This window comes from Thalassophryne amazonica, chromosome 16 (assembly GCF_902500255.1).
Source record: "Thalassophryne amazonica chromosome 16, fThaAma1.1, whole genome shotgun sequence".
Lineage (NCBI taxonomy): Eukaryota > Metazoa > Chordata > Actinopteri > Batrachoidiformes > Batrachoididae > Thalassophryne > Thalassophryne amazonica.
Genome location: NC_047118.1, coordinates 47,630,257 through 47,648,302, shown reverse-complemented (window position 1 = coordinate 47,648,302; position 18,046 = coordinate 47,630,257). Strand labels below are relative to the sequence as shown.

The window sequence follows — 18,046 nt, the reverse complement described above, 5'->3', positions numbered from 1 at the left end:
TCTCTCTGTTTAAGATGCAGCTCCATCCAGAGATGGGTGTGGTATTTGTGCTGAAAACCCTCCTGTCCTGTGCACCAACAGCATTTCTTGTATATTTGTTTTGTGAATTGTTCTGTAATTTATGTCTATAGCATGGCCCAAGCAAAGGGTCACCGCTTTGAGTCTGGTCTGCTTGAGGTTTCTTCCTCAGAGGGAGTTTTTCCTTACTACTGATGCTCTGGGGGTTAGTAAGGTTAGACCTTACTTATGTGAAGCGCCTTGAGGCAACTCTGTTGTGATTTGGTGCTATATAAATGAAAATAAATTGAAACTGAAAAAATTGTTAAATATTTTTTAAAGGGATTGCATAACAACGAAATCCAATGAACTGGTTGCAGGATGGTGGAGAAAGTAACAGCAACAGCTGTCAGTCACAAAACTTTTTAAAATGGTGGATACCACAAGATCTAAAATAACATTAAACATCTGTGTTGCGTTTCAACAGTGGTGATCACTTATTTCCTCTGTGGCATTGTGTTGTGATTGGCTCTCAATTCAATTCAGTTTATTTATATAAGCATCAAATCACAGCAGACGTTGCCCCAAGGTGCGTCACAAGTGCGGCTTCTCAGCTTTGAAGGGCCTCGGATGAAGGTGGCTGGTGGCTCCATACTGTCCCTCTATCCTGACCTTGCCAAGTCCGAGGGTTGTGGACCAGAAAGATCTGCAATGTGATGCCATGGTGGCCCTATTCCTGCTGAACCAGTCAATTAATCATGTTGGGGTTATATTTGTTGACTGGGATGAGTGGTGATAGTGGTTATATTTCTGTGTTTTATAGTTATGTGAAGAACATCTCCAGTTCTCCATACCTCTGAGGAGTCACTCGTGCTTTTGAGACGTGGCTTTGGAGAGAAGTCTGTATGAAGGGCTTTTGGATTTTTTTTACTGTGTATTTTCAAAATCTTGCTTGCACTTACTGGTTTTTCCAGGATCTTCTGCCATACCTTTAATGTGCACATTTGTCCATGTCAGCATATTAACACTTGTGTGCATGTACAAAACAGAGTAATGTGTACATGAAATGACAATGTGCATGTCTGAACACAACAGTATGAAGGAAAAGGCATGACAGCATAAAAAAATGAAATTTAACTGTGGAGATGTTCTTACCCTGGGACTGCTGAGAGGACTGGACGACAGACCGGTGGACGCTCCACTGACCGAACGAGACCTTTTGTAAATGACACAGAGGAATATTTGGCAACAATCATCCATGGAGTTGAAGTACATCAATCATGCAATACTCTGTAGTAACTATACTAAATACAGTGGGTCCAAAACTGAGGGCTAGACCCTTAAAAGATGAGACTGGCCATTTTCCCTGCACTGGAAAAGGGATAGGTTCACTATACAAAACAACTGGGAACCACTGGTACTGTTTATAGTTCTCTGCTAGGTTTTGTGTTTGTGCCGCTAACACGTTAAGGTATATTAATTTACCTCTGGCTGTGTGCAGATGTATCCAGAGCCCTACGAGGTGGAGTGGGTGACTCCTGTTCTGTGATGCTGAGGACCTCCAGGCTCTTCCTCTCTGGTCGACACCGGCCATGACGTGTCAACATGGGGGAGTCGACACGCTTCCTGGGTGGGTCTATGAGGAGAGAAGGAGGGATGTCTTTGTGTGTTTGAGTATCGATGAGTGCTCTCAGTCATACAGGTGTGAGATATAAATATAATGTTACTGTTTTTTGAGTGCGGCTAAGGAAACTGCATTTAAAAATTACTGACGGTTGTAGCGCCTTAAAGCTGTACAGCCTTTCAAATTTCACAAAACTGACCAAATTTAGCTTCTACCAAAATCCAAGTATTAGAATTTGGGAATGACTCTGTTGTGTCTGAAGATTTGTGAACATTCATGCTGGTTAAATCGAGTTTTACCAGCAACATGTTAACAGAGCCGGTAAAACGGATATTTGTGACTGTATAACAGCATGAACATCCGCAAATCATCAGACACAAGGGGGTTATTCCCATTCTAATCCCATTCCATCGTTTGCACGGTTCATTTTTCTGTAGGTAAATCGGTTGGTGAGGCTTAACAGCGGTCAGGGCGGAGTAATCCATCAAATGTGAAAATCCATCAAATGTGAATTCTGTATCAGAATCCACATCAATACTTTCATATGGTAGCTTAAATTCACCCATTTCGGCATAGTTGCCGGTACGCAACTTTCTCTCCCTCTCAGTTAACAGCGCCATTATGAATTCTGCGTAGCAGTGCGCACGGCCGGTCAGGGCATGGAGTAATACATGCAAATGTGAAACGGTCTAATATTTTGCCACCGTTACACCGATCTTATACAGCCTGAAATCTCACACAATTAACCAATCAGATTTGTGGAAATAATGTAATTGGATTAGAATGTAGGTTTAATTTTGTAACGTGTTGAAAATTACAGCTGATTTTAATGGAGAGAACATATATTTACCTGGAGGGAAATCCATAGTGAATATTTTATTTTCCTTCTAACAGCGTCTACAGGAGGAAGCATGTATTCACATGTGAGATGACCTTTGACCTGACACTTCCGTGATGTACGTTCCTGGGGCATGCATGCTAACATCTCTAAGATGTCTTGTAAATCACTTCAGGGATGTTATCTGGTTTCAAGTGTTTATTTCTCACAAACTTCAACAAAATATACGAGAAACATATTACATTAATGACTCCTACCAAAAACGGCAGCGTGTGACTCAGAGCCATTAAAACCGGGACTAACTAGACTGAGGAACAGCTTCTTCCCCAGAGCTGTGACCTCTATCACCTCCTCTGCACATTCACACCTCAGCTGAGACACTCCTGCACTTATATCCTACAGAATTGCACTTTACTGGAGCACTTTACTGCCATTTGCACCTCATGTTTTTTTTAAAGTACATGTTTTTACTTCCTATGTTTTATGCTTATGTTGTCTTTTTTGTCTACTGGCTATTTACTGAGAAGCACTTAATGGAATGTATAATGACAATAAAGTCATCTAATCTAACCTTATTTATACAGAAATAAGCTGTTTTAGAGCATTTTCTGTCATCTTGGTTTTTGTTGGAGTGAGCAGCCAGCTGTCTTCACGCTGCCTTTCTTTACTCTGACTGGCTGTTGCTGTGTGTTTCCCAGCATCCCTTGTGCCTTGGGCCGTCTGATTGCTTCAAATTCTCCCCTTCAGGGGCAGAAATTCTACAGTGTAAATTCTGATCATATTGGCAACATCATATTATGAATCCCTTGTTTAAATGCAAAGAACAAAACTATAGTGGTGCCAAAAAAATCCTTTTAATGACTTAAATTTAAAAAAACCCAGAGGCAGTACCCCTTTAAGCTGGTGCGCTCTCTCTCTCTCTCTCTCTCTCTCTCTCGCTCTCTCCCCCCCCCCGGGTATGTTCAGGTCATCTACATTTTGGGTCAGATTTAATTGTCATCAGCACTATTATTGGTCAGGTCCAGTAGCACTCCTGCCCTCCTGTCTTCACTGGTATGATTCTCTCCCCCTCTCTCTTTTTTATTTCAATTAATTTATGCATGTGATGTCCACATTGGACTTCTGTGGGTTTGGTCCACCATTAAGGATCTCATCAGGCCTCTTGTTTGAGCTACAAATGAAAAACATGTTTTTTAAAAAGTCTATTAATCGCCAATTAACTCCTGTGAGGTCTTTCATACAACAATCAAGCAGCAACCTCAGGTACTGAAAAATAAAGCTAACATGATAGTGCCAAAACAGTTTCTTGAATGGCCACGTGAGGCTGGACCCAAACGCTACTCAGTCCCCATAGGCCCGCATGTTAAAATCCCCAACTTTACAACAGAAATAAACATGTTTACAGCCTGTTTCAAAATAAATAAAGAAATAAATTGGACTCTATAACTAGTTTCCCTGTTCATGACAATTGTAGGGAAGTAGGTTTTTATATAAGTCATCGTGTAAGCTATTTGAACACTTGAATTTATGAATAATGAGGGGTGTGGTCGCTTTGAGTGACAGCTAGTGTGCTAGCTTAAGGTAGCCACCTGCTAGCCACTAGCCAGTAGCAGCGGCTTGATCGTGTTTCTTTTTCAGAGCATTTTATTTCAAATAATATGGGTTGCAGTGTAGTTAATTGGGCAGTGCAATTTCATTTGGGGGGCGGCACTAAAGGGTTAAACTATGAAGCACATGACGTAAACAATCCTATAGCTTCTGTTTACGTTTTGCTTCTGGAAACACGAGTCCGACGTGTGGTTTTTGAACGTACAATGGGAGTCGTCAGATCGCATCAGAGCATCAGGCCGTATAGTGTGAGAACACAAATTGTGCACTCTGAACTTTTACACCCTGTGGTTTTGTCGCACAATTTGAGCTGGAGCCGAGTACAGCGATTGAAAATATCGCACAGTGTTTGCTCAGCTTTAGCTGTGTAGGCTAACACTTACCAACTCGACCTCTCCCATTTGCCTCATCTTCCCTTCTCCACGGGGAACCGAAGAAAATTGCACTTTTCGCGACTGCTTTGGTGATTGCAGCCAAAAACAAAACAGTACACCATTTTTCCATGTGAAGTGATGCTGTGTTTATTTTGTGCAATGGCAGGCTGTCCCCGGAAGTGGTCAAATCCCGCAATATCACGCAGGGGTTCAAATGAGACTGTGCTGCCTTATTGTACGAACAAACATCTAAGCTGTTTGTGCTTCAGTATTTCTGTTGAGTGAAATTTTAGTATTACTTAATATATATATTAGCATCATTAGCACTAATAGCAGGTATTGGTAGCTTGTTGATCGTGGCTTCACTGATGATGTCATGGTTACTGGTGCAATATGCCCATCAGCCATCCACAAAATAGGCATTAATCATGCACCTCAACCAATGTTTGCCTGTTTGCCCTGGCTTGCTTGGTAACTATGAGATAGGGCTTCATTCATCTCTTCTAGGTCACGTAGGTCTTACCCAAACTCTACCTCTTTGACCATTTTTAGGTTGGCTGACACTTAGGCACTACCAAGAGGGTGACATCTAGAGCCCTACTCTTCAGAAAACCTGTGGATGGCATCACGAATAGTTTGTCCACTATAAAAATCTATAAACACAATTCACACTCTGGCAACCACACTGGAAGTCTACAGCTCTTATAGTGAATTTATTAGAATTTATTAAAATTATAATTGATCTGCTCCATTTAGTCACCATGCTATGCAGAAAAATTTAAAGTTTATAGATGCCATATAACATTCCATTACATCTGGAGAACTTAGCTATTTTTACCTATGTCATTTCTGGGTGGCAGATCCTCATCCTCACAACTTGGGTATCTCTCCTTCCTATCCAGCAGGAGGTAGTAGATCATTTTCTCCTGGTTCTCCCTATTGACACAAACCGAAACACAGGCATTTTATGATGGTGATTTGTATGATTTTACACTGCAGATAAATTGCTCCTAAATATATATCAATAGCAACAGTTTAATATGAGCACAAATAATTGAACTATTCACAATGATTATCACAGGAAAGCAAACTGATGCTACACTGTGAAGAAATGGAAATAAAAAAGTGAGGTAAGAAACTACTGCGACTTTTTGAGGTGACTCAGATTTAGTACCATTTATGTGGGTCAATTTAGTTTACAATGCAAAAACCCAAACTCTTACAAGGTACATTTGTCTTATGTCTAGTCAAGGTAGCCTATGTAATCTGCACTTCATATAAGACAAAATCATTTATCAAGTAAAATTTCAAAACATATAAGGACTTGCTTTTAGATAATACATCTTAAAATCTTATTACGTGAAACATTTTGTTTTGAGACATATCTGGGCAGAAAAAAGCGTTTCTTGACTTCATAACATTTTCAAGAAGTTGTTATTTGTACAGTTGTGTTCAAAATATTAGCAGTATGTTTAAAAAAGTGAGTAAAGCTCAAAATCTTTATTATAGCTTTTATTTCCATACATGCAAATGCATTGGGAACACTGCATATTCAATTCCAAGTCAAAATATGAAAAAAGATTTAGCAAATTTGTTAATACTTTAAAGAAAGTGAAGAAAAATTAATAATAGGCTGTTCAAAAAATAGCAGTGTCTACATTTTTCACTACAAACTCAAACATGTACTGTGTAAACTGAAAAATGCTTGAAGATTTACTTGTATAATCACTGTTTCTAAGAACTGCTTTACATCTGTGTTGTTGGAGTTGACCAACTTCTGGCACCTGTGAACACGTATTCCAAGTCAGGACGACTGGTCACCATTCCACAATTCCTCTGCATTTCGAACAGCATTTGATACCACCCCACAAGTTTTCCATTGGATTAAGGTCCTAGGATTGGGCTGGCCACTCCAAAAGTTTAATCTTGTTGGTCGAGAACCAAGCTGCTGCTCATATGCTGGTGTGTTTGAGGTTGTTGTCTTGTTGAAAAACCTATTTCAAGGGCATTTCTTCTTCGGCATACATGGCCTCTTCAAATATTTTGATGTATTCAAACTGATCCATGATCCCTAGTATGCAATAAACAGTTCTGACACTATAGGCTATGGGCCAGCATGGTTCCGCATGTACACTCCCACTCCCCAACCCTAGAAACATGGTATCATTAGAAATCTTAGGATGTCTAGATTACAAAACTAACTGGTAACAGTAAAAATACTGGGCCTCACTATGACATATGACAACATTGGATTACAACACTGTCATTAGCCACCCTATTACAATTTACAAAACTGCCAGAGAATGCCTGCGAGTAGCAGAAGAGGCCACACATGAAGTAGGTCAACAGTATGTCATTACAACCTTCGATATGGGGGTGTGTATGAAGGCATACTCTCTGATCTGAACAAGAAACCTGTGCACATAATATACAATTATAGACTTTTGATGAGGCGTACCGTGAGTATGCGGATTATCCGCATAATCACGGGTACACCGAAATCAGAAGTCTATAACTGTTTTATTATATGGTAAACAAGAAAATTGGGAGTTTGTCAAATACACTAAAACTGAAAAATCAATCTCAAGTTTCAACTCTTTATTATTACTGTCATACTGCACCAACAGGTCCAAAATACTTCATGAGCACAATCTCTAAAGCCCCTTTCACACCGGGGCTGCCTTGAGCTTCCTGTGGTGTCATGACGACGCAGGAATATCTGCGTCAGGTGCGCGCTGCAGACAGACTGTGCACTCTGATTTATCTTCTAGTTTATATTTGTTCTTGTGCTGAGCTGCAGGTCTGCGCTCTGAGTTCTGTTATAGTTTATCTTTCCTACTCTGACTGCGAGATGCGCGTGCGCACGCACACAAACGAACCGTCTGTGAGTAAATGTGGAGATGTCTGGAGTTATACTTGATGTGGACATGTCCTGTCTCTGGCAATCAGTCTGAGCAGGATTTATGTCCTTTTTTTAACACAGTGATGGGAGAGTTTGCGGAGAGCGAGGAGTGCAGGCAGCCTTTTTTTTCTTTTAATTATTCACATGTGCGTGCATGAAAGAATCATCCGTGAGTGGACTGGAGATGTCCGGACTTTTTACTGAATGTGGACATGTCCTGTCTCTGGCAATCAGTCTGTGAGCAGGACTTTTATGGACTGTATTTAAACACATTTGTGAGAGAAGACCGAGGAGCTGCTGCAGCAGCTGCAGCCAGCAACCTTTTTTTCTGTGGTCTTAGTTTTTACTGCACTGTCATGACGATGCACGACGCAACTCGAAGCAGGCCAGTGTGAAAGGGGCTTAATAAGGAATAGTCTTTGTGAAATAATGCACAGGCATCACGTAGAATCTTGTCAACAAACTGACAGCCAAAGTAGGCGTTGTATCGCATTATCTGATTGGTCGTTATCAATAGAAGGCGTCGCTCGATTGGCTAGCACTACGCTGCACGCGAGGTGTACTCGGCTCCACCAGCGGTCAACTGGGCATGTGGTACAGCTCAGAAAGTGGCAAATGGGCCAATGAGAAGTTGGCAAAATCACATACCATATAATAATTCAAAATGTAGTCAAATCTATATAAAGATAGCTTTCATTTGCCATCCTATATGTCCCATTTGCTTAAGATCATGATTTGGTTACTTTTTATGTTGTTCGGAAAAAAATATCAAATGTCATAAGCGGGCAATAAAAGTGCTCATATGTCATCATGAACCCCAGTATTTTTACTGTTACCAGTTATTTTTGTAATCTAGACATGCTAATCTTTCTAATTATACCAAATTTATAGGGTTTTGTGTGTGTGTGTGTGTGGGGGGGGGGGGGGGGGGGGGGGGGTGGGGGGTGCACACTGGACCATGCTGGCCCATGGTCCACTATAGTATGAGAAACCCACAATCATGATGCTTGCTCCACCATGCTTCACTGGCTTGAATTCAGTTTTGGGGGTCATCTGACAAACTGTTTGCAGCCCTAAGACCCAAAAACAACAATCTTGCTTTCATCAGTCCACAAAATGTTGCACCATTTCTCTTTAGGCCAGCCAGTGTTTTTTTTTGGCACATATTTTTTCAACAGTGGGAGTTTGTGGGGGCTTCTTGCCCATAGTTTGGCTTTACATAGGTGTCTTCTAATTTTTACAGTACTCACAGGTAACTTTAGACCTTTTATGATCACCCCGAAGTTGATCATTGAAAGAGTCTTTCCCTGGCTATCCATTTTAATGACGGTCTTCAATTTTCTTCCACGTCTTTCTGGTTTTGGTTGCCATTTTAAAGCATTTGATCATTTTAGCTGAGCAGCCTATCATTTTCATATTACGTCTTAGATACAACCCCTATGAAGGACAGTGGTTTCGGCTGTGCTGTGGGAGTATGGAGTGAGGGCGTCCCTTCTCAAGGCCATCCAATCTCTGTAATCACAAAGGGAGAGCTGTGTTCAGGTGCTCAGCAGTAAGTCGGACTCGTTTCTGGTGGGGGGGTTGGCCTCTACCAGCACCAGGCTGTGCCTTGTCACCAATCCTGCTTGTGATGTTCATGGACAGGATATTGAGGTGTAGTCGGAGGGTCTACAGTATGTTGTGCCCAGGGTCTCATCACTGCTTTTGCAGATGATGTGGTTCTCTTGACTTCATCAGCCTGTGACCTCCAACACTCACTGGATCTGTTCAAAGCCTAGTGTGAAGCAGCTGGGATGAGGATTAGCACCTCTAAATCTGAGGCCATGGTTCTCAGCAGGAAACCGATGGATTGCCTACTCCGTGTGGGGAATGTGGTCTTGCCCCAAGTGAAGGATTTCAAGTACCTCAGAGTCTTGCTCACAAGTGAGGGGACAATGGTGCGTAAGATTGACCAGAGAATCGGCACAGCAGGGACGACCAGCTGAGGTGGTTCGGGCATCTGGTAAGGATGCCCCCTGGGTGCCTCCCTACAGAGGTGTTCCAGGCACATACAGCTGGGAGGAGACCCGGTGAAGACCCAGGACTAGGTGGAGAGATTATATCTCCACACTGGCCTGGGAACACTTCGGTATCCCTCAGTGAGAGGTGGTTAATGTGGCCTGGGAAAGGGAACTTTGGGGTCTCCTGCTGGAGCTGCTGCCCCCGAGATCCGGTCCTGCGGTTTGAAGATGAGTTTTAGATACAGGATGTCTTCCAAGACACGGAAATAAAGACCATATTTTTTTTAATTTGGAGACCTGCATTTTTATTTGGAGCCAAACCAAAGTGAATTTGTAGAAAATCAGATGTTTGAAGCACATCCTGGTCAACTATTTTTAAGATACTGTATCTATGTTGGCTTCTGGCAGAAATGTCTCACTGTGTTCAGGAAAGTGATGATTAACTCCTGGATCCAATACAGCTCACCTCAAAACTTTAAGAACACAAATATTTGAGGAATATTTTGCAGCATTTGGAGTAATGAATGAAGGAATGAATCGACTGATTCATTCCTTCATTCATTTGACCTCAGGATGAAGAATGCTTCATGTCTGTTGGCTTGGAGGGTTCATCAGGGGAATTGGGACAACCCGGGGATTGTTGTTGCATTGTGAGGAGAGAAAAGTCACAACAGCTTAACGAAAATGGGTGGTGAGAGAGAGAGAGAGCAGTGTTGCTGACATTGCCCTCTTGTTCTTTCCACATCAGAGAGATTAATTATGTAAGTAATTGATCAGCCATAATGAGGCAGACAAAAGAGACAATGACAAAGACATAGACAATGGGACAGAAATTCAATTAACTATATGCAATTATGTAATGTATTTTTTTTTCAGAGTTTGAACATTTTCATGTGGGTCAATAGAACCCTCAACAGTTTTTAATCTGATTCATTGCTGTGTATTTGTGTACAGTGTTCAGTAAACACATCAGCAAGTGTTCAGTAGGTTCATCCAAGCAATTGTGTTTGCTTGCTGTCATTAAAAGCCTTTCTTTTAAATTATTTCATTTATCCATCTACATTTTAATTCAAGTTAAAATAAAAGAGTGAAAAGGTGAATGTTTTAAATTGTTTTTGCCTTAGTGTAAATAATTTGGTGAACAAATTAACATTTGTAGGGAACAACAAAACATGGAACCCTTTGTTTCCTCCACTTTAAATTACATTGCTTTTGCAGTTAAATTATATTGCAGTCACACAAATGCAAATTTTATTCACTTTATCTGCCAAAAAGAGATGGACTGCAAGCTTGGTGCTGCAGCTACTGTGTTGTTAATGTGGAGTTAACTATTGATGGTTTTAGAGTATCCCAGAATCCTTTGCGCGCTGGGGAGGGAGGCTTGATAATGGCTCAGCGTAATGCTAACTTTAACACTGAAAATGCCATAGACATGCTAATGCGTTAGCATCAGCCCTGTTTTTAAGTTATAAAATACATTTATCAACTATTTCAGAATACCATAACAGGTCGGTTTAACATAAAAAAGGTAAATATTACTCACAGACATATGCTCATTAGGGTTTTAGCGGGGAAAAATTAAGATAAAGTGAAATAAAACAAAGAGCCAACGAAGCAGCAGATCGAAGATCGAAGCACTGCTTCACTGGTTCAAGGTTCAAAGCTGCGCTGCAGAAACGCTTGATTACAGACCCGCTGCAGGGTCAATGTAGAGAAATGATTATTTTCCTGACAAACACCCCCAAAAACAACAGCCACTCTGAAGGACTGATAAGGGAGTCGTTAAGCAAAAAGGCTATTGATGTCGATGGTTCAAATCATTTCTTAAGGATACCCGAAAAGAATCGGTTCATGACCCGCAACCCTAACAGCAGCACACTTTTTTTTTTTTTTTTTTTATAAAACTCACATTAAAGACTCACGATTATCTTAACCTGATGCGATGCGTGGAACTCCTCCGCACGTCTGTCTTAATATGCCGGAAAAGTGCTGATGTCCGCGTCTTTTCACAATTCCTGTGCTAGTCAGATGACATACCGGATCAAGACAGCGTCCAGTTTAAAAATGAACGGCACATTTCACTGTACAGGAGTTTTTTGTCATGGAAAGAGAAGCGGCTCCACCGCGCGTTGCAGTGCAGCCGCTCGGCGCAAAGAAACGCCGTGATGAAGCCTCACGGGACATGTTCTGGCATGTCCAGCTCATGCACAATCACAATCGGATATTCACACGACTGGAAAGCAACCGGAATCCGTCTGATGTCCACATCTTCTGCCTTTTTGTGAAAGTCAGACGAGGTCCCGGATCAACAAAGCCTTCACGTTGGAAATGATCTGGTTGTTTCAGCGGGGTGTCAGCCTGTCGATGGGGGCTGGGAGCGCGCCGCGCTCTCAGGAGTTGTGGGCAGTCCTTAAAGCGGCAGTAACACTCTAATCTGTTTAATCCCCATAAAATCATCCCTGAAAGCCATATTAATTTTTCGAACGGTGTCCACCTGGAGGTCTCTCACAGTTTCTGGGAAAAAAAATTGATGCAGCAAAGCTCCAAATCGTTCAGACATTTATTCGCAATAAAAATCCACCGAGAGGGTGGACCACACCTCACTCAAAGCCTGCTCACAGGCGAATGACGCAACCGACAGGCATGAAAAAACTCACGCATGCACACGAGGGTTCAAGCTTGTCTGACGCAATCACACGTGATTCAAATCCATATGGTTTTTTAAAAAAATAATAAGGTCGGATACTTTTCTACTAGACCTCGTATGTTGAGCAGAAAGTATTACTACCCAAAATGTTTGCTTGCAAACAATCTCAAAATTGTGAAAACTCCTTTCTGATGGAGCAGTATGCTAAGTTAGCTAACCCAACCACCAATCAGATTGAAATAAATAGATAAATAAATAACATTTACATAAGGTGACCATATTTATGATATGAACTGCTGTCTTACAACTTTATTCTTTGACATGGTTGGAAATTGATGACCATGCCAAGCTAGCATGATAACCAGTACCATAAGGTAGCAAATTGTTGGCCTTTATAGCTCCGTAGTGTATTTGTACTCACCACTATTGCCTTAAAATCGACTGAAAATTGTAATGAACTGTTTGTTGAATGTTTATAGACATGGCATGAGACATAAAATTAGATGATGCATCACAGTTAGCTTTTACGGTAACCAGTGCCATGAACTAGCTAGTTTGTCTGTTTGTACTCTCCACTGTTGTCTTATAATTGACTAGTATTGTAATGTTCTGGATTAGACCAGTTTTTGCTTTGGGAGGGAAGAATTTGAGAAAATTATACAATGCATCATGACTAGCTAAAATGATAGTCGCCACCATTTTGTCCATTTTTACTTATTATTTCTGCTTGGTGAACATAATTTTCCTTCTTATGTGTGAACCTGAAGAATTCTTCATCTAATTTTATGTCCATGTGTACTAAAACAAAACAAAGCAAAACAAGTCAAATCAAGAAGAGTACAAACAGACAAGCTAGCTAGTTCATTGTCACTGGTAACCACAAAAGCTACAGTTGTATGTAGAACGTTATTCTCATCAAGCTTGCACCAAATCAGCATATAACATGGATCCATAGTTGATCTGCTGTTGTGAGCAAATAACTTGTAAAGCAGAAATTGTTACAACCTACAACAAATGTGGATGTACGAGTTTTGCAGTATGCTGAACAGCAGCGGTTTACCAGCTAATACAGATTTAAGTTAATAAGGTGTATTTACTCACTCCTCACTTGCTAGATCCTGTATGAGCTTGACCCGGTCTCTGAAGCAGCCTAAGGAGTACATGCTTTCCAGGACGTCAGGGTCCATATCCGTTAAGGACAGGATCCTCTTCACACACACCTTCCGAGGGGGCGGCTGCTCCGGACAGGGCTCATTACGACCACCCCTGACAGGAAATCAACACATGTGACGAGTGTGCACGGAAACATCTCCATGTTTACAGCAAACTTGTCTGATAAAGATGAAGATAATGCACAATCACAAATCTCTTCCCTCACTCCATCCTTCACTTTCATGAAAAGGTGAACACCATCAGATGGAGTTCAGGTGCAAAACCCTGTATCTCCACCAGACCACTCTTGTTTTAAATAAGGATATTTACCTGATGGAAGTTGTACATCTAAATGAATCATTCTTTCTTGTTATGAAATGGTTATGGTGCACTGAACAAAATAGCAGAATCTCAAAAAATCAACCTTTATTCAGAAATGTGTTAATTAGCAACCTTTAATAGATTTGGCTGCAAAATGTTGTGAAAGTGTAGTGACACGGACCCACAACAGGGGGCGCAAATGAACGGTCAATAGATGAGCCAAAAATTAACAATTTAATGTTGTGAAGGAGCACAACGAACATACAGACAATCTCAGAATATGATTACAGTCAATCCACAAAGGTGACGTGTGGGCAGGCTCGAGGATAGAAGACGTCTGTCCTGAGAAGAGCCGGAACCACACGATTTCCGCCGCCACCGAACCTGGTGAATACTGGAGCCGCCAAGTCCCGAATTCCCTAGTGATCACCGTCCCCGACTGTCGGATCTGGTACTGCTGGCGAGAACAAAGACAGTCAAGTGTGGGTGTGTGTACACCCAGTAACAATTATGGTGGGAATGCCACCTCCACCTCTCACACAATATGTGTTGCAGCGATCCCTCAGATCCCTCAGAAGAAAAAGAGTGCCGTCCTGCACAGCCTCCACAAACTACGGACCGGTACTCCTGCAAACACTCACAATAGATAGATTTAGAAAATACCACAAAGGCTGAGGATATTACCTCCAATGAAGTACGATATCTCGGCAACGAGGTGGAGATGATGTCTGGTCTTTATGGAGTGAGATGATGTTGAGTAGATGGGTGACAGCTGTCAAGAGATAATGAGTGACAGCTGTCACCCCCGGCTGTGTCCGTGGCGGCAGCGCCCTCTCGTGCCTGAAGCCCGCACTTCAGGCAGGGCGCCCACTGGTGGTGGGCCAGCAGTACCTCCTCTTCTGGCGGCTCACACAACACAAAACCTGGTATCTCTACTTTCAGTTTGTTTGCATAACTCAGTAAGTCCATCACTTAAATGTGCGCTAATGCTACGTATACTCACAGGCAGTACATGTTACGAATGTCATATATGCAACATTCTTGGCACATTCCTGACATTCTTAATGTGACTTAACGCATGTGAATAGGTTTCTTAATAGCGCATGTTGGTGCGTGATGTTAGTGATTTTCATGGAGCATGTTTTTGGCTGTCAAAAAATCTTCCACGAATGTCACGGACCACCCTCATTTTGGTTCATGTCGTGGAGGTCGCAGCTGAGCGTGTTGATCCGTCTTGATTAGTGGTGATCCTTAATAGAGCGTGACAGTGTTCTTCTCTAACGTGAGCACAGTTAAACCCTGCTGCACCACATTCAGTTTCACTGCTGCAGTATGCTGAAGGACAGTGATGCCAAGTTGGCTATAAGTTTCGTTCCAATGCACCTCAGCTTGCTCCTGCAGGTGTTCCACCTGCTGCTGTGCCTGATGTTTGGGAAAACGAGTGAGACGAGAGCTGCGTGGAGCCACACATCTGGCCCTGTCCGTCTCCTCCTCCTCTCTGCACCACTCCATGGCACAGAGCCCAACTAAGCATGTAGTCACACAGTTCTTCTGGTGTGGATTTAAAGGAGCAAACTGGAGTGATCTGAATTGTTCATCAGCTGATGGATGAATATGGGTGTGTGTGTGGAGACAATTCGCCTCATTCACAACGTGACAGAACTTAACAATGTTACGTGCGTTGACCGTGCGTAATGGTTCCTGATAATGCTCCACCAACACGTTACATTAATCATAACGCGTGGTAACAGGCTGCAGCAGTTCCTGAGGACACCTGACGCCTCTGCCTCAAACCATCACATTCGTGATCAGCAGCCAAGAATGTATACCTCGTGGCATTCGTGACATGCTGTCGTTATGTGTAAACACAGCATCAGAGAAGCTCTCGTGGGTGCCGCAATCTTTGTATCACTTGACCAAGATACATGCCAGTGAGTGGTGCGCTGTTCACTGTGTGGTTTTGCACACAAACTAGGATGGTGCTTACAAAGTTCTGCATACAAACCACATCTTGACTTGCATTTACCATAGGATTTATGGGATGTTACAGCAGAACTGCTTGTGTTATCAGATACGAGCCTCGCTTTCACTTGCAATTGGTCATTTCCGTGGGCATTACGCCAGGTTACGAATTTTGGCTCTCTGTTGGGACTGTTTACACAGAGACTGCTACCTGCTGCTTTGACTTGAATTAACAGTCTTTTCAAGACTTTTTTACCTTTTTACTTTTTTTTTTACTTTTTTACTGTGCTCCAACGCCTAAGGAAGCCCTCTAACGGTCGAAACATCGCGACGGAGCACTTTTATCAGGTAACTTTCATCAGCGTTGGCAAGCTAACTAGCTTGCTAACGCTTTCGTTTTTATTTTTTTTTTTAATTTTTTTTTTTCTCTTTTAGCACTGTTGTCGTGCGTTATCTGTGCTGCTCCACAGCGTGTTTAGTTGATTTTTATTTTATTTTAGCACCGTTGTCGTGCGTTCGCTGTTGTCGTGCGTTGCCTGTGCTGGGGCACTCCTTCTGCTGAATCACCTTTAAATTATTTACACATTATTCACTTCGTGTGTTTTTAGGAATCCGCTAGGTTGCGTAGCTACTAGCTCTTAGCCGATTTAGCATGGCGGCTTCTCCTGTCTCACCCGCACTTTTCTGCTCTGGGTGTGAAATGTTTAGTTATTCCTCGGCCTCCTTTAGCAGTAACGGTACTTGTAATAAGTGCAGCTTATTCGTAGCTTTGGAGGCCAGGCTGGGCGAATTGGAGACTCGGCTCCGCACCGTGGAAAATTCTACAGCTAGCCCAGGCCCCTGTAGTCGGTGCGGACCAAGGTAGCTTAGCCGCCGCTAGTTCCCCCCTGGCAGATCCCGGGCAGTCGGGGAAAGCAGGCTGACTGGGTGACTGTGAGGAGGAAGCGTAGCCCTAAACAGAAGCCCCGTTGTACACCGTCAACCCGTTCACATCTCTAACCGTTTTTCCCCACTCGACGATACACTCGCCGAGGATCAAACTCTGGTTATTGGCGACTCTGTTTGAGAAATGTGAAGTTAGCGACACCAGCAACCATAGTCAATTGTCTTCCGGGGGCCAGAGCAGGCGACATCGAAGGACATTTGAAATTGCTGGCTAAGGCTAAGCGTAAATTTGGTAAGATTGTAATTCACGTCGGCAGTAATGACACTCGGTTACGCCAATCGGAGGTCACTAAAATTAACATTAAATCGGTGTGTAACTTTGCAAAAACAATGTCTGACTCTGTTGCTTTCTCTGGGCCCCTCCCCAATCGGACCGGGAGTGACATGTTTAGCCGCATGTTCTCCTTGAATTGCTGTCTGTCTGAGTGGTGTCCAAAAAATGAGGTGGGCTTCATTGATAATTGGCAAAGCTTCTGGGGAAAACCTGGTCTTGTTAGGAGAGACGGCATCCATCCCACTTTAGATGGAGCAGCTCTCATTTCTAGAAATCTGGCCAATTTTCTTGGATCCTCCAAACTGTGACTGTCCAGGAGGCAGAGCTGTGGTCTTATACACCTCTCTGCAGCTTCTCTCCCCCTGCCATCCCCTCATTGCCCCATCCCCGTAGAGACGGTGCCTGCTCCCAGACCACCAATAACCAGCAAAAATCTATTTAAGCATAAAAATTCAAAAAGAAATAATAATATAGCACCTTCAATTGCACCACAGACTAAAACAGTTAAATGTGGTCTATTAAACATTAGGTCTCTCTCTTCTAAGTCCCTGTTGGTAAATGATATAATAATTGATCAACGTATTGATTTATTCTGCCTAACAGAAACCTGGTTACAGCAGGATGAATATGTTAGTTTAAATGAGTCAACACCCCCGAGTCACACTAACTGTCAGAATGCTCGGTAGCACGGGCCGTGGCGGAGAATTTAAGCAGCAATCTTCCATTCCAGCTTATAATTAATCAAAAACCTAGACAGAGCTTTAATTCATTTGAAAGCTTGTCTCTTAGTCTTGTCCATCCAAATTGGAAGTCCAAAAACCAGTTTTATTGGTATTATCTATCGTCCACCTGGTCGTTACTGTGAGTTTCTCTGTGAATTTTCAGACCTTTTGTCTGACTTAGTGCTTAGCTCAGATAAGATAATTATAGTGGGCGATTTTAATATCCACACAGATGCTGAGAATGACAGCCTCAACACTGCATTTAATCTATTATTAGACTCTATCGGCTTTGCTCAAAAGTAAATGAGTCCACCCACCACTTTAATCATATCTTAGATCTTGTTCTGACTTATGGTATGGAATAGAAGACTTAACAGTATTCCCTGAAAACTCCCTTCTGTCTGATCATTTTTTAATAACATTTACATTACCCTGATGGACTACCCTGCAGTGGGGAATAAGTTTCATTACACTAGAAGTCTTTCAGAAAAGCGCTTGTAACTAGGTTTAAGGATATGATTCCTTCGTTATGTTCTCTAATGTCATATACCAACACAGAGCAGAGTAGCTACCTAAACTCTGTAAGGGAGATAGAGTATCTCGTCAATAGTTTTACATCCTCTTTGAAGACAACTTTGGATGCTTGTAGCTCCTCTGAAAAGAGAGCTTTAAATCAGAAG

At 42.2% G+C, this 18,046-nt stretch overlaps 1 protein-coding gene across 2 annotated transcripts in view; it reads right to left on the bottom strand.

Moving 5' to 3' along the window:
* Positions 1-18,046, bottom strand: part of LOC117527595 (serine/threonine-protein kinase BRSK2-like) — an 84,290-nt gene that overhangs the window by 28,708 nt on the left and 37,536 nt on the right. For both annotated transcript variants that reach the window (XM_034190014.1, XM_034190015.1), the window contains exons 10-13: positions 13,092-13,256; positions 5,280-5,377; positions 1,483-1,633; positions 1,153-1,213 (exon numbers count right to left, since the gene is read on the bottom strand). In XM_034190014.1, coding sequence (XP_034045905.1) covers positions 1,153-1,213; positions 1,483-1,633; positions 5,280-5,377; positions 13,092-13,256 — 475 coding nt within the window. The remainder of the gene's footprint in view (positions 1-1,152; positions 1,214-1,482; positions 1,634-5,279; positions 5,378-13,091; positions 13,257-18,046) is intronic.